We start from the raw sequence: 23,858 nt of genomic DNA on the forward strand, positions 1-23,858 counted from the left end.
AGTTTCATGTCCCCATCTGTTCCCCAGTTTCATGTACCCCATCTCTGCCCAGAGGTTCATGTCCCTCCATCTCTGTCCCCAGTGTCATGCCGTCCCCCCCTTCATCTGCCCCTTCATTATGTTCCACCTTAATGTTTAAAACAATCAAACAAAAAAAAAAAACACTTACACTCGCCTTCCAACGCTCCCCTGCTGCCTGCTCAGTCTCACTCACTCATATAGTTGTAGCCCCGATGTGACGTCATCACATCGCAGCTACACATACATAAGCCGCAGCACAGCATTAAAGCAGGAGCTGGCTGGGTCAGCTCCTGCTTTAATCGCCTGTGTTTTCAACTCATCGGCGTCCTCCGGGCGCCGATCAGTTGAAACTGGGACATACCTCCCACCGACCGGGACGGTTGGGAGGTATGTGGCGACCCCTGTGTTTTGGTCGTTCAACCCCCGCCGCGGTCGCGACCCACAGGTTGAGAACCGCTGCTATATACAGATGTATCAGTTATCTGAAATTCTACAATTAGTTAAACTACTGCTACAGTGTGATATCTCATCACAGAAGACCTAAAAAAAAGAAAAAAAAAAGTCATTGGAATTTTTTTTTTCTATGACTTTTTTTCATTGTTGTCTTTTGTGATCTGAAATCATGATACAGCAGTTTAACCATTTGCAGAAGTTCGGGTTAACTTTCCACCATATATGTGTTGTATTTTATAGCACATATAAATATTTTCTATTACTATTGCAGATCTGTTCCCATTCACTTGAATAGGAATAGAGATGGGGGTGTTAGGAGGCAAACAAATGGTTTTCTGCAAGCCTCTTTGAGATGAATGTAATTCATACCAAAGTTATTAATCCCTGCGCAATAGGCCTTCAATTGAAGATCAGCTAAAGCCTGACCCCTCTGGACCTCTGCAGATCAGCTGTTAGAAGGGACAGCTGTGCTTCCTGATCTTCTTCACTTCATAGGCCATCTGATTGTCACTTCATTGATCACATGGCCTGATTCACATGAGTGGACTGTGTTGCGATACCAAACACATCCACTTTCCAAATGAAAGTCTGCGTGCTTGGTAACTGAACATTTTTACATCTGATCAATCAGGCCTACGTCATCTAAAGAGTAACCATGCACATGTCCCCACTACTTTTCCAAAGTGAGTGGCCTGCAAATGTAAAATGTTGCTAAATTTGAGCCCCAAAACATTAACTTTTTAATTTTTAAAAAGCCAGATTTGTGGCACAGGACTAGATAGATTTCTCTCCGAAACAAATAAATCTCTATGAAATGTCTGAGCAAATATATAAATCTATTTTAAGAATGTGAAAGAGTGAAGTTATATTAATGGTCTGAGTATTATTTCCTTTTGATTGTGGCTTGACATAGTTTGATAGTCTAAATCTGTGTGCCATATGTTTCTATGATGTTTTTTTTTTAATTTGCAAAAATTTAAATTATAACGTGTCATATTGTGGTTTGGATATGAAATAGTGAGAGTGCCTTCCCAGATACATACCCTGGGTACAATGAATCCACTTAAAAGCTTCGTAGACCATCATACCAGATACACCCATACATGACTTTATTAAAGGAGTTTTCCAGCTCCAAATGGATTTTTTATACTGATGACTTATCCATTGGCTCGTTCATTAGTATGTGATCTGTGGGGGTCCAGGATGCCTGAAATCACTGCCATACAGAGGTTGGGGCTGTAGCTCCCCTACTATTACTGGAATGGGAACAGTCTACACAAGCCTCTGGAGCCTGGAGGCCACCATAACAGCTCTTGTTGTTCAGGGGTCCAGGTTTTGGACCCACACAGATCAGATACTGATGGACCTATCCTGGGGGGTGTTAAACCCTTTTAATACCTTTTCCTGGGATACACTTTAGAAGCCATTTCAATTCTGGAGCATAGGAGATCCCGATCGAACCACCTATTTGCTACTTGTTTGGAGTTAAGGACTTGTTGGCTTGAGTCATCTTCTCTCTGCTGCAGAGGCAGTCACCACCTTGTTAAAATGAAGTTTATTTGAGGCTTATTGGGCTTTGATTGGACAAATGCACTACTGGATTCTACTAGGATGTAAAAATGACACCGTATCAATTCATTTATCCAAATTCTGCTCATCTGTATAGTTTAGTGGGGGCTTAGGTTTGAAAGTATATACTAAGCAGGGAAGAATTAATCTGGCTGATATTTGTGGATATGAAACCGCAAGCATTCTCTGACTTTGTAGATAAATATGGAATGTCCAACTCAATGGGAGGGAATTTATCAATCTATGCCTTTTTTCTATCAATTTGGCAGATCTTTGGCACGTGGCCTTTTCATGTGCCAAAGACGCATCACATTCCCTGCACGTCACTGGCCACTTTCTGTGAATGTGGGCTGAGTGCAGGCCAGGGACATCTCTGCCTAACATACCAATTGGATCTCTATAACAAAGGCTATAGCTACTGCAACACTGTCGCATTGACGGGTATAGGTACTTCAGCACTGTCGCATTGAAGTCTATGGAGCAACGCTCCAGTACCTACACCTGCTCCTGCAGTTTCTATAGCAAGTGAGCAGTGTGACATGCAGTATGTACCAACAACCACACTATCTCTGTACGGCTGATCTGCGTGGGTTACAGGTGTCAGACCTCTGCAGATCTAATATTGATGGCCTATCCTAAAACTGAATAACCCCTTTAATAAATCCCACCTAATGTTTCTCAATTAGAAGCTTCAACTCGCATGGTCTTGTAGACAGGTTTGTAGGTAAAGTTTCAAAAAAACGCTGAATTTGCATAACTTTTTACATTCCCCATTATGTATACTGAGATTGTTGTTTAGATCAAAGGAGAATCTAAGCTAGATGCTGAGTTGGGAGAAACAAAGATAACGTTTTCTCACTAAAGCATTGGCTCCAGGCAATCTGTTAGGTATACTTCATGTATAAGTCACTTGGAAATATACGTAAAATACAATTAAGGTTTCTAATGCCAGCAAGACTAGTGAGGTCTTAACCATGATACTCTGACAGATTCTGGATTTTGGAACTATCCATATGAAAAACCTGCCTGAAGGAATATGCCAAATTAAGAATCAGCATAAGAAATGGTCCTATTGGTTAGAGAAACGTGTTTTTATTTTTTTCATTTTTTTTTCCCTACCTATTTTTGAGACGATAAATCATTTGTTTGAGAAAAAATTGGTTTACTTGTTTCTGGCCTACAGTTGGTATAGTACATTTGTCAGTATGGAAGACTTAACACACTTTATCGCTGGGTTCACATGTACGATATCATAGCTTCAGTTCATTCTTCATGTAGGAACATATGAAACTAAATATTAAGAGGAATTCATTAGATGAAGGACAGCAACAGATCCTGAGGGGTTTTATTGACTGTAATCGGTCTGGTGTCTTTCTTTTCATGATTTTGTCCACAATTTTAGACCGTGTCGGAGTCTCTGACGCAGATGAGAACCTAGCCTAAAGCTGCATAAAAAGTTCTGATTTTGCCAAATATGTTAGTTTCCTGTTTTTTGTATTGCTTTTACGTTACCTTGTTTGCTTCATCTAGAACTCATTTCAGGTGTGTTATTCTTGGAAATATTGGTTTATCTGCTCTCCTCTGAGATTTGTTCAATGATATCTTGGTTCTATCTGGATCCTCTGTGGACTTCAAGTGAACTTGCATGTTTAGGCAACTCTTCTGTGTAAAAAGAGGTCTTAGGACCGCTATTACAGCCAGAGAAAGACTTGAGCTGCCAATGGGAAGAGCTTGTTTACTTCTATGAAAACTGCCTTCCTCGCCCCCACCAATTCTGGAAAGGGGCAAAGGGGGATATATGTGAGGGTCACTTCACAGTCTTAAGAAAAGCTAGAAGATTGGTAATGTTTACTCCTATAGTATTGCTTTTTTTTTTTTTTTTTTGTCATGCACTCCTCGACTTCTAGGTCTGTCCTTTCCATAAAGGCAGTAATTCGTGGAAAGGCATGGAAGTTTGTGGGATGTGTAAGCCTCACGGTTTTATGCAAACAGGATCTATGTGTTTCCTTTTGATTGTTCTGTCAGTTCAGTGTTTGTAATGGCAAGAGACCTCTTTTCCATTGACGTTGTTTACATGACTTCATTTGCCAATATGTACAAAAAATGTGTGTATCATTAGATGGACACAATAGATTTTGTAATTTAATTTTTTTTTATTAAAAAAACTTTTGGCTACTTTTCTAAAGTGTTTTTTTCTCCAAGTGCTGAATCTTGAGCATGAGTAGTACATCGTGTTTCAAATCATTATGCAAATTATTTTTTTTTTCAGATTTTTCCAATTGACGTAAATGACAGTATAATACTGAAATCTTCAACCATTAGAGCATAAAACAAATTGTATTGGACAAACCTCTCAATGATGATGATGATTTTTTTTTTTTTTTTCCACAAATTAAAAAAAATCTAATTCCACCATTCCAAATTATCCTGCACAACAGAGTTCTTAAACATTTTATTGGTTGTAAAGATCTGAAAATGGTCATTTGTTGAATTTGCAGCATTAAGAGGTCACATTTACTGAAATAAAATTTCAATTAAAAAAAAACCCATCTAATTCATGCTGATAGAGCCCCACATGTGCGTGAATAGCCTTTAAAAAGGCTATTCAGGCACCGTAAATGTTATATGATTTTGCTGATAGAGCCCCTTTAATGGTAATTTACATGTTAACATAGGACCTCTTCTTTGATATCTCCTTCACAATTCTTGCAACCTTGAACCTGTGAGTAGGGTTGAGCGATCGGGATCGGAAAAGATCGGATTCCAATTGGCGATCGAGTAAATTTCACAATCGGAATTCCGATCCTGATCTTTTTAGGCGGGATTGAGGTCGGAGGTTATTTCCCACAATGCTTTGTTACTGGCCAAGCATTGTGGGAAAAGCTAACATTGTTAGCTAGGTCCCATAGGAATGAATGGATGTGGCCGGCACACAGCCTGTGTCGGCGTCTGGCCGCTTAAACCCCTGCGCCGGCTGCATCCATTCATTCTAATGGGAGGCTAGCTAACATCTCTAGTAGCTAACACTTACTTGCACAGATCGCTGGTCCGGTCCCCGCTGTTCTCAGTGCTCTTTTCACCTCGCTGCTCCCGCCTCATGACGTCTCCCCTCCCAGTACCTGCCCACACTCTCCTAAGCCACAAGCTCCACCTTCTTCCTAGGTCTATAACATTAACCTGGGAGGCGGGGGCAGCGAGGCGATAAGAGGAGCGTGAACAGCGGGGACCGGACCAGCGATCTGTGCAAGTAAGTGGACAGCAGGGGGGACTAAGTAGCCAGAGGATTTTTTAAAATCACTACACGGCATGGATTCTAACAATTAAAGCGTTCAATTTTTAGACTCCATGCTGTGTAGTGAATAGGATAGTTTTTAAAATCCGACCTCCGATTATTAAAAAAAATACCATTGACTTGCATTGGGATCAGGTTCGAATGGAAAATGATCGGAAATCAGATTTTAAAAACAATCCTGAAATCTCAAGATCGGCTCAACCCTACCTGTGAGTTTTTGAATAGTTTCTGCTTTAATTTACTTGTAGGATGTCAGAATGGCCTCTCAGAGCTGCTGTTTTGATGGGAACTACCTCCCACTCTCATAGATCTTATTCTTGAGGTTCTCAATAAGGTTGAGACCGGCAGAGGATGGTAACCACACCATGAGTTTCTCTCCTTTTATGCCCATAGTAGCCAATGATTCAGAGAGATTCTTTGTTACATGAGATGGTGCATTGTCATGCATGAAGATGAAATTCCTGAGGAAGCCACGACCTCTTTGTACTATGGAAAAAGTGGACAGTCAGAGATCATTTTCACATCTTCAGGGGCCCTAAAGGGGCCTACCAGCTATCTCCTCGTGATTCCAGCCCAAAATATAACTCCATCACCTCCTTGCTGATGTTGCAGCCTTGTCGGGCATGGTGGCCATCTACCAACCATCCACGTCTCCATCCATCGAGTCCATCCTGGGTTGAATGGCACTCATCAGTAAATAAGACTGTTTCAAAATTAGTCTTCATGTATGTGACGGCCCCTTGGAAGTATTTCCGCTTTTGCGCATTGTTTAGGGGTGGCAGAATAGTAGCTTTGGTCATATGGGGGTGGGGTTATAGGTGGACTCCATCGTGTGGATGGGAAGGCTCTCCACCAGGATGCTTTGTGGGGCAGGCGGGTGTGACACGAACATCTAAGTGGACATGGCAAATTGTTAGACACCAAGGCTGGATATTTTGCGCTACAGGTCACAGCGCAACTCGATAGTTTACACGTTACCATATCAACGTGACCTAGAGCAAAGTATCCAGCTAAGGCCAGCCACTGCCCCCCAGATCAGCTCCAAACCCCAAATGGCCTGGTCCTGGTCCGTGGACCGGTGATTGGGGACCCCTGTTCTACACAATATCCAGGACAGTAGAGAGTAGAGCTGTTATGAGGCAGTGACCCCCGTCATCATAGATCTGTATCCTGCTTGAGGACACCAGTACCACATGAAGTCCAAGAAATTTGGGCAATATATAGTGTTGTACTTTATCTGTGTGTGCATGGGGCCTAAAACATTGGGAAGCTTCAGTTTAGAAGTCTGTCAGTTTGCTTAGAGTACTTGCTATATCTTTTTGTAATTTTGTGAAACTTTTTTCATTGATTATACAGCTAACAGTATGAGATCCTATATCTCATGTGCTCTGTGCAGTGCTGTTTTTTGGGTTAGTTCTTTTTTTTTTTTTTTTTTTCTTATTGTGTCATTTTACACTGCATATTTAGTAGCTACATAAATAACTGTTAAGTGAATCACTGACATTGTGGTTGTGTCTCTTGGCTGGCATAAATAGGAAGGAGAGAGGAAATACAGGGTTGATGATTGTCAGCTTTATGTGAGGGAAGTAACTGAGCATACAAAAGCTTAAGGAGAATCTGTCATGCTGATTTGAGACACCAAACCACCCATAGGTCCTTATAGCCAAGTTATAACGCAATCTGTGGCCAAAATAAAAAAAAATAAAAAAATAAAAAAAAATATGTTAAACTAAAGAGGAGTCCAGAGAAGAGGATAATGAAACTCATTGGTGTTCCTGGTGCCTGTGCTGTTCTTCAGTGAAGTTGGAGATGTACACCCCGGCATCATTGCACTTGCAAGGTGTAACTCCTCTTGGTTATTTGAAGAACTGCAGCGGCCCAAAGAGAATAGCCAATAGGTGAGCATAAAGCTTTTTTTATTTCTAATGTGGCTGAGAGTTGCGGGATAGAGTGATTTGGGATATTAAAACACACACGTCCTAAGGGTCCGTTGAATTTAGTGTCCCAATTCGCCCTTACAAGTTTCTTTCAAAAAGAACCTGTCATGTTAAAGTGGAATTTACTACCACTTCTAGAAATCTCTTCTAAACAGCTTATATGCTGTTTTAAGGGAACCTAGTGACATAGTAAGGTTCACAAGGTGTGACCTGTCACTCGATATGTTAGGAGTTGTTGGCGCAAGTTGAAATGGATGGCCCAGCCAGTGCACTGATCTCACTTGCATATGAGTTATGCCCTGTTTACATCTGCTATTGTATTCCGTCCGGGGAGAGTCCACATGGAGACCCCGAACGGAATACAAACACAATTGCAAGCGCTGTGCTGTAAAAGCACATGGACCCCATAGACTACGGACAGAATACAAAATCAGATGTGAACCAACCCTTATGTTGGAAGTTAGCTCGGTAGAATCAGTGGTGCGGACTCAAACAATCAAGACAGAGACTCAAAATGTGCAGCAAACTGGTTTATTTAGAAAAACAAAACCGGAAAATAAATAAACCTTGACTTCAGGCACAAATTGAGCAAAACAAAATACAGCTTTAACTTCAGGCAAAAACTAAATAAATACCTGCTCGTTTGAGCCACTAGCTAAACAGAAAGGATAACCTAACTATATGTGTGGCTTACTTCCAGCCACACGAACAAAACAGGTGCAATATAGTCTCACCGGACTCAGGGTTACAGGACAGACCCATACACCTCCTTTCACCTCATGGAACTGCACTGCAATGCAGGAGCTGCAGCCTTTTCTGGCCCAGTAATGAGCGCTGGATCTACACCTGTGCTGAGGCCTACTCCAGATCTGCCCCGGACCACACATATGTCAGAAACCTGGGGCTGATATATCTGGACTCCAACACTTTGCCTGTCACCCTCTCACAGTTAATAAATAAATGATGGGCTATATTGAATCTTTTACCACAAAACGTACTTTAGATAAAATGTTCAACACAGACGCAAAGATTGACACACATTGGTGCTTTTGTTTTTGTTTTTTCTTTATTTTAGAATTCTTTGTTTACGATTTTCAAATCCCACGAAGAGTTGCAATAAGTGAATGACTAGGAAAGAATAAGTCATCTGTGGTCTGGTCATCAGTTTGAAAAATCCATTTGGAGCCAGAACATCTTGTAGACTGAGGCCCCAAATGGCAGCAATGCCGTGGGAAAAAGAAACTGCATTGTTTTACAGTCTCTGCAAAATGGATGGGATTCTAGCAAAGTGCAGAAAAATAAGTGTGGTGGACATGCTGCGATTTCCTAAACTGTTGCGGTTTTGGAAATCACAACTTGTCAAATATACTTACGGAAATGCCACTGGTTTCTCTATTGGTATAATTGAAGCAGAAAGTCTGCAGAGGAAACCTGCGGACTTTCCACGTTTCTGCCACGGTTTTTCCTGCGGTGCTTTTTTGTTGTGCCTGCTAAGTAGGGCCTTAGCTTGAAGGGTACAAAACTTACAGCAACCATACATGGGCAAAACACTATTGATTCAAAGTGGCCCATGGCTATGTAAACTTAGCACAAAACTTTGCAGTCATTGGCTACTGTGGGTGGATAGGGTTTCACCTATGTGCGATTGCAGTGATGTCCATACTCTTACACAAGAGGGAAAACTGCCACCTACCCAGATTTATGCTGCTGTGCCTGTCACCAGTCCCCTCTGTAATGCTCATTGCTTTGTCATATACTGTAGCAGCTTATGTTGTCTAGTGTAGATCTGGCTATTGAAAACTAAGCCAAAGCAGGGCAGAATGGTCTAAGAGGGCATTAGTATTTTTACACTTGTAGCATGTCAATTTATTCAGCACATTTTCAGTGCAAATTTTTATCCTTTACAAAGTATAGAGTAAATTTTCTGCAGCAAATCCACTTAGAAAAAAATACTACATGTAGATGTACCCTCATGTTTATAAAAGGTTGTATGCGTCTGCAGTTATTGCACATAGATATATATTCACCGAAGCACTGATGACAAATCACAAAAAAAAAGGTTCAGTGAACTTTGCTTCATTTTCATGTTTTGGTGAGGCTTTTACTGCATAAATGTGGAAGTGGGTGGTATTTTCCATTAACATCTGCTCCCTATTTGATAAGTCCCATGTGCAAAGAGGAGAATGGTTAAAGAATCCAAGAGGAAGTTTGTTTCTAATTTTGTTCATCTCTTCACTTTTCGGGTGTGATCCTGCCATAAACTCATCATAAAATTATGCAGATTGCTATAGCCTTCATAGGTTTATACTGAAGTCTTTAGGTGACCCATATGTCTTACAGAACTCGATTCTGATTTACTACTATTAGTCTTAAAGAAGTATATGTGTAACATTCTTCAAAACTTCAAAAATCCCAACTGAAGTGATTCTAGAATTTAGTCATGTGACTGGTATTTCCTGTTTTTCCATTTTGGCAGGTATTAATTTACATTTTATGAACTTGCCATTCCAGCAATCTGTGCATTTTTATGATGATGTGTGTATTTATAAGCTTCCTAGGTTACATGTGCAAGTTTGTAGACATACCATAAATGACAAATAATTGGCGGCTACCTCTGAATGCGCAATAATAGAGGGGAGTCTGTCAGTCAAAGATGGGACCACCTACTGGACTCGATTACTCCAGAGCAGAGAAAGAACAGAGCAATAAATGGATCAATTACACCGAATCTTCTCCCACCATACTACAATACTGTGCAAAAGTTCTAGGTGTAAATATTTTATTTGTGGAAAAAGTATTAATATAGTTCATTTTTATCAATTGACACAATTAAATGAATAGACAAAATGGAAATCAAAATCAAATCAATGTTTGTTGTCACCACCCCTGACCTCAACCTCATGGAATCTGTCTGAGATTACACGAGGACACGGAAGGATTTTATCTAGCCTAGATCCAGAGAAGATCTATGGTTAGTTCTCCAAGATGTTTTGAACAATTTCCAAGTTCCATCAAATGTATCAAGACAAATTGATGCTGTTTTTAAGGCAGAAGATGATCATACTAAATATTTGATAGAGATCTCTTTGCTCATCCACTTTAAATTTGTTAATTGATAAAAATAATAAAATAAACTATTAACACTTCTATTCCTAAAAAGCATTTTTTACACCACTTAGCAGCAATTTTTTCCACACCCAAAAAAAACTTTTGGCCATTGCTATAGTAAGGCTTAGGCTAATGCTCCACATTGCAGAAAAGCTGCTTTTTTGTTGCAAAATTTGCTACAGAATTTTGAGCCAAAGCCAAGAGTGGCTAAAAATGGAATGGGAAATGTATAGGAATTCCTTATGTCTTCGTTCAGCTCCATCCACTCCTGGATCACAAAAATTGCAGCACAATCTGCATCAAACATTATGCTTTTCTGCAATGTGAGGCCTTAGGCTAAGGCCCCACGTACCAAGCCGAAAAGTGCTGTGGGAAAAAAACAGACTTTTTGCTTCAGTTATACAGAAATAATTGACATGCTGCGATTTCCAGAAACGTGACGTGATTGTTATATGGCCTGTTCGCAGTTGGTCCCAGTCAAGCTATACAAATGGTTAGTGCTGTGCTTGGTTTTTGTTGAAGAGGTTGCAAACACTCCTGTTTCTTCAATCAGCTGATCAGCAGGGATCCTGGGTGTCACACACCTGCTTATCTTCAATTGATGACCTATCCTGAGGATGCATAATCTATTAATAAGTCTGATAAACGCCTTTAATCTGGCCAACCTCATTATGATTGCCCAAGCTATGACTGATCAGTTGTCTTTTGGATCTTTCCCACTGAGGCAGGGTTTACACAGCACTTCTTTGCATGTTGTATAGATGGAGTAATAAGTAGCACGTTACTCTGCTTCTCACCTGTATAACAAGCCAGTACACCAGAAGTTTTCAGTTTACCATACAGCTGACATGCAGGGTAAAACTTCAGCAAAAAATAAAGTGCTTTGTAAACCTGGCTTAATAATCTCAACAAGAGCAAGCCAGTGTAAACTGGGAGAATTTAGCCAATCGATGCCATGCGCTCCCAGCACCAAGAGCCAAAAAAATGTAGCTTGACATAACAGTTTATTACCATACTTCAGTGGTGTCAGCCATCGACATGGGTCATTCATGTTTAATTCATGTTAAAGGGGTATTCCCACGTCGCATACTCACCAGTCTTTGTTGCTGTAAAATCTTCTTTCTTCCTGCTATGTTGCGTCATTGGTGGGCGGGGTTACATATGCAAAGCCAGCGGCGAGATGACATAGCTTCTATGCCGCTGGCCCTGCGTGCGCGCTCATAGATGGTGAAACCAGTCAATTCTCAAGCCCTCACAATGCTAATACAGACCCGGCATCCACAGTAATAGAAAGGCGGATGCCGGGGAGGGTTAGACGCCGGCACGGGTGCCTGCGACATCACTACGCTCCTGCCCTGCATGAAGCCAGCAGGAGCAATGCGGGGGGGGGGGGGGAGTGGAATAGCAGCATTGCTCCTGCCGCTGCTGGCTTCATGCAGGGCAGGAGCGTATCGATTGCGCAGGCACCTGTGCCAGCATCTAACCCTCCCCGGCATCTGCCTCTCTATTACAGCGGATGCCGGGTCTGTATTGGTGGCCCCTTCCCCCAAAGTGTAAACTATCCCCCCTCCAGGCTCGCTCCCGTGCACTTAGCCCCTCCCCCCTGAGAGCAACTGATACATCACTTGACTTATGACCAGATAAGTCAAGGGATGTGTCAACAAAGAAATGAATAAAGTAATATAGTGGACAAACAAAGCAGTTTTGCTGAAGCAATGTATATAGGAAAAGTCTTACATTCACATTAACAAGCAGTATAGATAGGATCCTTGTGATGGGACAACCTCTTTAATTTGTGTTTGGCCAGATCTACTGTTAACCCTTGGTGTTGTGCTTTATTGTGCTCCTTCATTACTGAGACAGTAGGGAAACATCAGCAAGGAGATTAAATTTTTGTAATGGAATAGATCTGTTTTACTGATGACTTCCAGGAATGAGTTAGAGAGCAATACGTGGTTACCATAGATCAATTCCATCTGAATTCCTCCACTGGCTTTCGGCCCCTTCTGAGACTGCGCCTTGCTGTTCGCTTGCTGGCCCTCTACCTCTCCTGTGAAATACTAATTATTGTAAACACACGCCATGTTTTAGATATTCCTGGCGCTGCTTTCTTGCTCTGGGACTACTCATTTTGTTGTATTTTTGATACACTGGCCAAAAGAAATATGTCATTGGTTCAAAGCAAAGCCTCTGCCTCTCATATGATGCTTCATTCTGTGAATTCAGCATATATTGGCCAGAGTTTATTTTCGTATATATCCACCATTTAGGGAAGGTAATTACAAGAGCTTTAACTTGGTTGCTGACAGCTGAAGGTTTGATTGAAGATAATGGAGGAATGTAAGAATCCCACTATCTTACACGCACACGCAAGACTTGTTGAGATAAAAGAGCGTCTCAAGTCGGAGAACTAATGAGACTGCGGCATGTGACACGGGTTGTTCTGCCTGGGTAGCTTGCTTGGAAATTTTTGGTGCCTTACATGACTCTATAGTGTGATTAGTTAAGAGGAAAGTATATAATTAAGAAAAGATTTTCCAAGTCTTCCTTTTCCCATGGGATGGAGGAAGTAGAGGTATTTAATCATTAAGATAAGACTGTATGCTGAATGCTCCGTATGAACGCTGTGCATATTTTGCATCCATATGCTACATCGACATAACAGAAGCTGTGAAGCCACATTGTTACACTCATGCCAACATTTCTTAGGAGGCTATTTATTTTGGAGGCTATGCTTCCTAATGCTTCTAAAATGTTAGATAAGAACACAACTGTGGTAGGTCATAGACACCAAGGACTTCTATCATCCTTAAGAGAGATTAACTGGTGGCCTTCTTGACCCTAGACTGATTCTACTTGTGGGGTTTTAACTGGCAGCAAGAATCGGCTTGGATATATATACATTGTCTTCAGGCACTGATCAACAGCTCTGCTCATAAAATGGCCACAGCTTTCTTGTCCTACACAACTGGGTGCCAATTATTACACAACAAAATGATGTTCTCCATAAACACTCTATTGAAGGGTAAAGGTTATATTACAGGATAAACAGTTTATAGTATGACAGTAGTGCCTGCATAGTCTGCCTGACCTGGAGGAGCAGAGTTTTGGGCGTCTTCACAAGTACTGTGATTCACCATTTACTTGTAGTTTACAAAATGTTTGTGCAGAATCAATTTTTTTTTCCGTGATACAGGAATGTTAATCTGGATTGTATAATCTGCTTGCGATGAGCCTGGCTTCATGCCTTCCGGTGACTCCTTTTTAAATATACAGTTTTCTTAAATTTAAAGAGGTTTTGCAGGGTAAAAATATTGATGACCTATCCTAAAGATAGACAGTCATTCTCCGATTGGTGGGGGGTCTGACACACAGTACCCATATTGATGGTGGTTTCTCGGGAGGAGGAAGCAGACGGTCCATTCTTTGTGTAGTGGCTGAACCAATTCGCCCTTTAAGCATTCTATTGATTGGGAGCTAATGCAGTAATCTGGTCTGGCCACTACACAGAGAGCAGAGCTCACTGCTTCCTTCTCCATTCTCTGTTTCCAACTTATCAGTGGGGGTGTTGGCTGTTAGATCTTCACCAATCTGATACTGATTACTTATTTCTAGGAAACATCATCAGCATTTTAAGCCCAGAAAAGTTCAGTTTGTCCTTTTTTGTTGATTCTCATCCACACCTCATTTTAACTTCTATGTGGTTCCTGCTGCCACTGTTTTCACTTGCCACTTAAAAATGTATTCATCATTGCCTGTTATCCTATTAATGGCCGCACAACTATATGTGATTTATGCTTTCACTCCAGCCAAGACAAGGAAAAAAAAATTTAAATTCAAAAATGCAAAAATGCATGCAACTTGTGATATAAATTCATATCGCCCACAGAAGAAATATTATTCTAGATAAATTCATAGTCTGAATACAAGAGTAAGTCCAGTTATACAAATAATCCTCAAATATAGTATACAACCAGTCAGAAGGTAGACTTCTACTCTGTAATATCAAAGTGTACCACATAATAAATATGTCTATTTTTTGCTTTGCATATTACCATGTAGTACCCATTGATATTACTATTTATAAGTCTGTTTTATCACTGGTGCCACTGCTCCAGACTCCAGTGGCAGCAATGCTTGGCATTATGCATAGTGATACCAAAGGCTTGCCTGCAGCTGCTGGGCCATTGAAACCCATTGCATGAAACTTCCAGTGCAGATTTTGTTATTGTTCATGCTAGTGGTGCTTTGGATCTCGCCTGTTGTTGGGTCAGCAGAAAGTTGGTGCCCTGTATGCACGATCTGCCTCAGTACGTGGTAACCCCACTTTGTAACTTTACGTGGCCTGCCACTTCATGGCCGACTTGCTGTGGTTCCTAAACCCCTGGAATATCTTAGAGGGAAGAAATTTCACAAGCTGATTTGTTGCATTGGTGACATTCTATTACAATACCGTGCTGTAGTTCAGCGAGCTCTTTAGAGTAAGTCACAGCATGGATAGGCACTGAGAGAATATGCATCTGTGGCAATGGGAAAAATGAAACGCCTATATTCGGTAATTGAGGTACACCCCAATACTTTTCTCCATATACTGTATATTTCCAGGTGGAAGAACAGGATTGGTACACCAATAGGTTCTGGTAAACCGTAACCAGCATTGTTTAATCATGAGGAGCAAGTATTTCCTAAAAATGGTCATGTCAGGATGACAGATCCCCTGTAAGTTTTTCTTGTAATGGGTTCCTTTATCTAGTCTTAGTGCAAGTTTCTACTATGTACTGTCAGGCAGATGCTTTACAATAATGTGTAGAAATCTGCTCTTGTCACTTGGCTCTTCCACCCCTGACGTTACTGTTTGTTAATAACGTCGCCCTAATAGATCTTTTATCCTGCTTTCTTTTTCAGGCAAAGCCAAAGCTTATTGAACCCATTGACTACGAGAATGTCATTGTGCAGAAGAAGACACAAATCCTGAATGATGCACTTCGGGAAATGCTCCTTTTTCCATATGATGATTTTCAGGTATTGCACCATACATTTATTAAATATGTCCAGTATAGTAAGCAATGCTTTTGCTGTGTGACAATATAGGTGGATGGAGAGAGGACTGTAGTAGGAGAAGCGCACTAGACATTATGGGACACATTTATCAGAGAGTCCATCACTTTCCCCAGCAACAATCGTTCTCTAGATCAGGCATGTCAAACATGCAGGCCGCATGCGGCCCTTTACAGGCATATCTGCGGCCCGCACAAAAGTCTCAAACTTTGTCTCTAAAGTTTAGAGACAAAGTTTGAGACTTTTGTGCGGGCCGCAGATGTACAAAACTCACGCTGCTACTCGCTGTGTAGACGTGATGTGACATGATGGAGGGGACATGAAACTGGAGGCAGAGATGGAGGGGACAGAAACTGGGGGCAGAGATGGAGGGGACAGAAACTGGGGGCAGAGATGGAGGGGACATGAATCTGGGGGTAGAGATGGAGGGGACATGAATCTGGGGGTAGAGATGGAGGGGACATGAATCTGGGGGTAGAGATGGAGGGGACATGAATCTGGGGGTAGAGATGGAGGGGACATGAATCTGGGGGCAGAGATGGAGGGGACATGAATCTGGGGGCAGAGATGGAGGGGACATGAATCTGGGGGCAGAGATGGAGGGGACATGAATCTGGGGGCAGATGAAGGGTGTATATGTAAACAGATAATTTTCTTTTATAAAACTAACAAAATCTTCTCAGAGAACAAGGCTGACTGATCACCACTTATCATCTTCGATCAAAGTAGGCACTGTGTTGTCATTTCAGCCTGATATACCAACAATTGTTATCACAAAGAGGTGTCAAGCCTCAGGACAAAACACTAAAAAAGATTGGAAAAAGTGATAGCAAATAAATGTTTAGTTTTTAATTGCTGTATTTTTGTTAAATATATTAGTTGCTGTTACATATTACTACTTCATATCTTGTTTTCATGACTGCTGTTAAAATACGTGTGTGACATTAGCTGCTGTGTGCGGCCCTCGCAACAACCTCTTGTTACTCATGTGGCCCTCGGGGTACCCTGAGTTTGACATGCCTGCTCTAGATACTGTGACATGAATAAAAAACACAACTTTGTTATTTTTGGATGCAATGAAAATGAAGTTTTATTCTGTATGCAAATTAGCATGGGGAACATTACTTTTGAACCCCCAAGCACAGCTATATTTGTTAAAAATACACTCCTAATACTGTTAGCGTGACTCCTTGGGCCTCTGACATTGCCAAATTACACATGAAATTCCTCTCCTATGTGCTCGTCCTCAGCGTGTGCAGTTTGCTCAAACACACCAAGGACTATACTAGAGAAAACTGCAACAAGGCGTATACTGTGCATGTGTGGGATTAAGCAGATGATTTGGTGACATCTGAGGCCCAGGGGGCCATACAAACTGCTACAGGGGCCATGTTTTCAACAGATACATTAGTGTGTGGAGTAAGTAACTCCACTTATGCTCAGTGGTTAGAACGTCTTCACAACACTGAGTTTCTGTTTCAGTCCTACCAGGGGCAACATCTGCATAATGTTTACATGTTGTCCATGTATCTGTGGGTTTCCTCCAACCCTCCTAAGATATATCGATATTTCAATAGGGATAACTAATTTTTAAGCTAATTGGGTTTCTAGGTCTTTTGGGTCCCCACATGGACCCAAAGAACGGAAATCTGAATGTGAACCTAGCGTAAATTGGTTGCATTCTTTCATCTGTCTGTCTCCATCTTGTATAAATCTTGTATAAAGCATCCTATGTTTATGAATGACTTGTAACACTACAAATGGCTGCAATATACAAATGTCTCTTCTTTTACCTTCTAAAAATCTGTTCAATCCATTTCCTCGGTGAAAGCTTCCTGCTAGTTATTTTTACCCAACTATTTGCTTAACATTATGGTGATAACAATCTAAAATATTGGTAGCCCTAGAAGCAGGAAGCCAGGCCCTTGTGAGTACAAAGGTGGTGGAAGTCCCTGCATCCGTCCTCTCTCACAAATAATAATAATGCACATGTAAAGAAGCACAAATTCCTATTGGGAATTGGGATGACATACTTGTGCTATGTTATGTGTTTGATACATAAATACATCCCTTTCTATACTGAATGAGTCATCTGGGGGTTTATAGAATGTATACTAAATACACCAATGACTCCACACATGAATTTCTAGCTGGCAGTTCACAATGTGTTCAGGAAGGCCAGTGTCCCGTGCCGTCCCCCCATATCATAAACGGGAATGTATCTCATCCCAGTGGGAAGGAAAACCTTCCTTTAAAATATGTTTGAGAATGTTTCCCTTGTACTGGGATCATTCACATGTGAAAGTAATAATAATAGCATGCCTTAAACAATAGATTTGCTGAGCCTAATCATCCAATGCAGAAAAAAATTAAAGGGGTGATCCGCCTGTCTTATACCGATAGGCTATCCTAAGGATAGCCTATACGTTTTAGATACACAGGGGTCCGACACCGAAGACCAATGCTACCTCTGTACATTAAACTTTACTGACCTAAACAGGAGATACCTTTAAAGGGTTATTATCTTTGTAATATTAACGACCTATCGTAAGCTGCGACTCTCTCAGATCCGCTGTTCCCGAATAGCGGACTCCCACTAATGTTTATATGCCCTCAGCTATACTATTCATATATATTCATAAATATGTAGCAATGGGTTTAAGTAGCGTGGTTGTGTCCCAATAAAGTCTGCAGTACTCACTACACATGGTACGGCGAGTGAGCAGAGCATCTCTGGGTGTATAAAGATGATCTGCAGTGGTGCTGTCTCATAGCAGCTGATCTGCGTGTGTCCAGACTAGGATAAGTCACCAATATTACAAAGATGGATAGCTATCCACTTATTTCCTGTCTCTGTAGATAAACCTGAACCCCCACACTGAGTTAGGAGATGTAAAACAAAGGTTGTATAAATTAGTGCAATTACCTTTGTTTTTGCCAGGGAAGTGCCCATGTTACACAAATTGTATAGCGTAGAAATAGCTAAATTAATCTTTAGTAAAGAAACTGAATGTAAGTAAAGTTATAAAGCCATATAATAAAATTACCGGTAATGTTTTTTAATTTTCACAGCAAATGTTACCATTTAGTCGTGCTCTCATCTGTGTAGTTTATACTGTTGTATGTAGTCTACACTGTGCTCTATAAGGCTGTGTTTACATTTGCTTTGGAAGATCATTAGGTTTAAGACTAAAACTATTTTGCCCTACTTTGCTTAAAGAACAGACTCTACAATGGAAATCAGTTGAACCCTATTATAGCCCTTGTGGCCAGTCGGATAATGGTGGTGTCCGTCATGTTACCGACCTGGTGCTGCACTATGTTCTTTTGCTATGATGAAGCAGAACAGCAGAAATGTAAAAGAAAAAAAAATACCATTAGGAACCTAGCCTTAGCAAACAGGATAGCTATTCGAGTAATGTTTAAAGGAAGTCTACCACTTCCCCTAAGCATATTTAACTGTACCATCTTACACAGCACATTACATGACAAAGTACATTATCACTGTCACTTGTGGATTTGGTGAAAGACCACTTTGAAGTCTTAAGTAAATGATGTAGTTGGTGCACTGGAGGAGGTCCTTCAGTCCTGAGTTGATCCTCTCATTGTTATGACATTATCCATCCTAGTTGGGCAGTAAGAGCAGTGCTCCCAGGGCTGAAGACCCACCCCAATGTATTAAATGCATTAAGTTTATCTCTGAAATGTGCTCTGTAATGCCATGGTATCAGATGAGTATGCTTGGGGGAAGTGGTAGACTCCCTTTAATAGAAAAAGACCATAGAGATTTGTGCAACTTCTGCTGATACATTTATCTCATAACGTAGTCAAAAGGATTGGGATTTTAGTCTTACTCTTTAAGTAACTGAGTGTTTCTATCTTCTCTCTATTATAGATTGCTACCTTAAGGAGACAGGGTCGATATATATGTTCAACGGTTCCTGATAATGCAGAGAAGGAGGCTCAGAGTCTTTTTGTCACTGAGGTAAGTAACCGTACAATTCTGATCCGATGGCCAGGGTCCATATTTATCCGTAGGTTTTCCCTCAGTATCGCTGTTCTTATTTCCTCTGAATTTTGCAGTCAGAGTTGCCATTTAGGCCTGGACTGAAGTGCACATTTGCTTTGAACAAATAAACTGTCTTTGTATATAGCGTTGGTTTTCTCTTGGACATCAGTTTATATGCAGAAGGGTCTGTTTATTTTTTCGCTCTACGTGTATAAGGGCAGGGCTCGAAAATCTTGTTTTCTTGTATAAGGACACTCATAGAATGGTGCCACTCCTGTTTTGACACAGGACGAATATACCAAGACTGCACCTTGTCCTTCGAACACATTTCCCCTCTTCCTATGCCAAGCTACAGAGACACAATAACATGGTCATATTTTCAGAACATGTCCTTTTGGGTTTTCTCTTACTATATTTGTAATCCAGTATAAAACAAGTTGAAAATGTTTTCTTGACTGGGAAACTAAATAATGGATCTTGCATCTCATGGAATGGCTTCACAGAAGATGCAGATTTAGTATTTTAATATTAAGATTTAGGGGTACATGCAACTGTTTGCAGCAATGATCTTTCCTGTTATTTTTCTAGTATAAAAGTTATATGATAGGACTTTTCACTGCCTCCACCAATTTAAGTTCTCAGCATCACTTAATAGGTGCTGCTTCACTGATTCCAGTACAGTCAAAAAGAATTTTTCTCTAACCCTCACCATTCCTGAGCAACAAGTTCATTTAGTTTTGGTGCCTGATGTGCACTTTAAATTCTGTAATGTCAGTTGGGCAGTGTTAGGCAGGAATTCAGAACTCCAAGCAGAGGCAGCCAATGTCAGAGTTCAGGATCACACCCTTTGTCTGCTCCTGCCTGACACCGCCCACTGGACAGTACAGAGTACAGTACAGATTGCTTGGGGACAGTAGGGGCTATAGAAATAAAATCCAACTGTGCCAGAATCAATGGAGCAGTTTCTATTAATTGATGTGAAGAGCTGAACTTGTTGGAGGTGATGTAAGGTTCTCTTTACGCTGAGGCTCCACATAGTGCGTCTCAGCCAAAAAAGCACGGTGGAAATACATCCAAAGTTTTCACAGAAAGTCCGAAGAGTTTTCTTTTGCTGACTTTCTCCCCCAATTATACCAGCAAAGATGCTGGTGTTGTCTGTATAGGTATAAGTGATAAAAACTAGTGTGAATGGGATTAGCCAAAATTCCATCCTCTTTGCAGGTACTGTAAACTGTTTTTTTTTTTTTTTTTTTTTTTTTGCCGCACCATTTCCACTGTAGCAAAAACGCTGCCCAGGCCTTAAGGGGCCCTAGCGGCTCTCCTGTTCTGTGCCCGCGGTGAAGAGCTATCGGTGCTGGTATCGTAGCTCTTCACTGTCAGAAGGGTGTTTCTGACAGTCTGTCAGGAACGCCCTTCCTCACAGTAGTGTCTGTTGCGCTGTATTGTGAGAGGGGACGTTGCTTACCATCCAGCCATGACACTGAGCGGTATGTAAGACTGTCAGAAACACCCTTCTGACAGTGAAGAGCTACGGTACCAGCACTGATAGCTCTTCACCGGAGGCACAGAATGGGAAAGCCAATAGTGCGCTGAATTCAACGCACTGTCAGCTTTCTAGTGGTGTATTACACCGCATGTGCCCTGGAGGTGAAAGGTCCTCTTTAAGAAGTTTGAAAACAAGAAGCTCCTCTTTAATTTCACAATAAATTCTGTTCCGAATTCATGATGAACCTGCTATAACCTGGATAAAACACACAGAGGGGATAAGACAAGACTGAGTGGACACATTGGAGACCTTTGGATACTCGGTAGAACATTGATCCTTGTTTTGGCTACTGGATCAATTTTTAATTTGTTAAATAGGGAGAGTTGTAAAATTTAGAAAAGTACTCAAAAAGTGTCTATAACCGTATAAAATGATTGTGCCCCTAATTCAGTGTCCAATCAATGAATGTCCAACTGCTGGTACACCTACAGATCAGGAGAACAGTGGCCCAAAGTTCCCCTAAAAGCTTCATCTGAATGGAATGGTCATGTGCGTACATGACCATTGCTCCATTCATTTCTATGGAACTGATGGGATGTTGATATCCTCCATAGGAGTGAATGAAGAGATGACGACATGAAGCATTTAGATGTATGCATTCATTCTTATTTCTGGGGTCTCAGACGTTGTTGATATGGTTAAACCCCTTTATTTATTAACCCAGGAACTATACTGGAAATATTATTGTGTTTACACTTGGAATTCCTTCAGTTGATGTATTGGCTCATGGTTTAGGCCTTTTTCACGCTTGTATACTGTAATAACTACCTAAAATAAAACACTTGCTAGTGTTTAGCAGTCCTACCGGTATTGTGTGAAGGTATTTTATTGATTTTCATTACTATATTCTGTATCATCATCAGTATGTTATTGCATATACAAATTAGTATGTGTGTGTGTGTGTGTATATATATATATATATATATATATATATATATATATATATATATATAATCTGTATGGAATTACAGATTTGTGTGCAGCCCCAAAGAGTTTGCTCCATAATCTTGTCCTATGCTGTGGAGATAGCAACATGGATTCTGAACACTGAAGTGTGAATTAGTATCTCTGGATTATATTAAATGGCTTTTTCATCAGGAATTGTGGGCGTCTTGGACAGGATTCCCTCCTATAGGCAGGAGCCCCATCTATAAGCCAGAATAGAGAGCTGTTTTGACAAACCCAGCTTGTAATGCTAAATTTCACCTGCAGTGGTCGGATGTAGCTTTCTCTTAACAGCTGATTCCCATTGGTGGAAGAAGCTGATATTTCTTCCCTTTAAAAAGGGGCTTACATCTCTAGTCAGAAACGTACAGTCTGGTCAAATAAAGCCTTTTTTTTTCTGTTTAATTTATTAGTGTATCAAAACGTACAACTCGGATTGGCATGTTGTCACCTATAAATATGAAGAGTATTCAGGAGACTTCCGACAGCTTCCAAGGTAAGTGCTTATAACGTGACATCTCCTGAATCCCAGGGATCTTGTAAGTTTGGTGTGTGGCATAGGTGTCGTCCTGAATCCTGAGGGCATATTGTGTAATATCAGGCATCTTTTTCTCCTCCTCCTAGTTGGCAGAAGCTTCCACTGTGACATTTTACTCCACATCCCAGCAATAAAGTAGCACATATTTTCCCTGCTGTCAAATGTAACAAATCGCTTATGAATCACATCCAGGGAATTGCCATTTAATAGGGTGCGGTAGAGGGAGGTTGGCACCTGCAATGCAACTGTATATTGCTGAATGTATTCCAGTAGTATAATACTTACCGAAACACAGGATACGTGTACATGAGCAATTTTACTGCTTTTCAGATGAAAATTGACTCATAGTATTTGCTAAGTGTGTAAATTCAATAGAAAAGGAGAATCTAACACAAAAGGGACAGTCTGCACTTCTTTACTTTGTTAGATCATAAATATATATCAACTCTTAGATGAGCGGAAACATTATTCATCATTTAGTTGTATCTGACGGTAAACCAGATACTTCTATACTAGCAATTTTCCCATGCAAGCGAATCTAGTTGGAACAGTTGCCCGACTTATTAATGGTGCCGGGGTAGCCAGTACAGCCTATGCCCAAGAGACCCATCAGGGGACAGTAGTATATAAAGTATCACATAATGTAAAATTGTATAATTTTCCACAGGTGCATGGCTCATTAGGCAGATCTCTGATTGCTGTGACTCTAACGAGCCGTGCACCGGTGTTCATCACCTGACCTTGGACCTGATCATGGACCATATATGACTTGACCTTGGACTAATGGAATGAATAAATGACAGTACGCGAGAACTAGAAAACAATGAGGAATTGATACAGAAAGTATATTGAAAAATTGTATAACGTTTCATTATACAAACCATAATATTTGTCTGAAACTGGACAACCCCTTTAATGAACTACCACAAACAACCTTTTTATGACAGGTGATGACGGTTGTCTAAGGAATATCCCACATGTTGGTTGGCCAAAAATAAAAGTATATCCATGACTTGTTTGTCATTTTGACAATTCTAAACTACCACCTTGATAGGGCAGTTTACTTATGTGTGTGTGTGTGTGTGTGTGTGTTAACAGTGGGGTTATTCAATAGTGATGGGTATGGCTGGCCTTATGCCACTGTTTGGAAACGGGAATGAATGTACTAGTGAATGGTGCAGGTCCATGCAGCGGTGATAAAACATTGTGGGTAGTGATAAATTTATATTTTGTGTAAATACCCCTAATGACATGGGCATAATGGTCTCTTATCTGTAGTCTACATTCAATTCTTAAAAATTGCCCAGTCTAGAAGCATATTTTGTTTTTACTGTTGTACTTTGCTGCTATTGTACCTCTTTTACTAGAATATATTGCACTTC

The 23,858-nt window shown here is 40.7% G+C and overlaps 1 protein-coding gene across 13 annotated transcripts in view; it reads left to right on the top strand.

The window, feature by feature from the left end:
* DOCK9 (dedicator of cytokinesis 9) overlaps window positions 1–23,858 on the top strand; it is a 203,178-nt gene that overhangs the window by 61,030 nt on the left and 118,290 nt on the right. For all 13 annotated transcript variants that reach the window (XM_075265309.1, XM_075265317.1, XM_075265318.1 and 10 more), the window contains exons 2-4: window positions 15,286–15,402; window positions 19,334–19,423; window positions 22,352–22,434. In XM_075265309.1, coding sequence (XP_075121410.1) covers window positions 15,286–15,402; window positions 19,334–19,423; window positions 22,352–22,434 — 290 coding nt within the window. The remainder of the gene's footprint in view (window positions 1–15,285; window positions 15,403–19,333; window positions 19,424–22,351; window positions 22,435–23,858) is intronic.

Source organism: Leptodactylus fuscus, chromosome 2 (assembly GCF_031893055.1).
Source record: "Leptodactylus fuscus isolate aLepFus1 chromosome 2, aLepFus1.hap2, whole genome shotgun sequence".
Taxonomy (NCBI): domain Eukaryota; kingdom Metazoa; phylum Chordata; class Amphibia; order Anura; family Leptodactylidae; genus Leptodactylus; species Leptodactylus fuscus.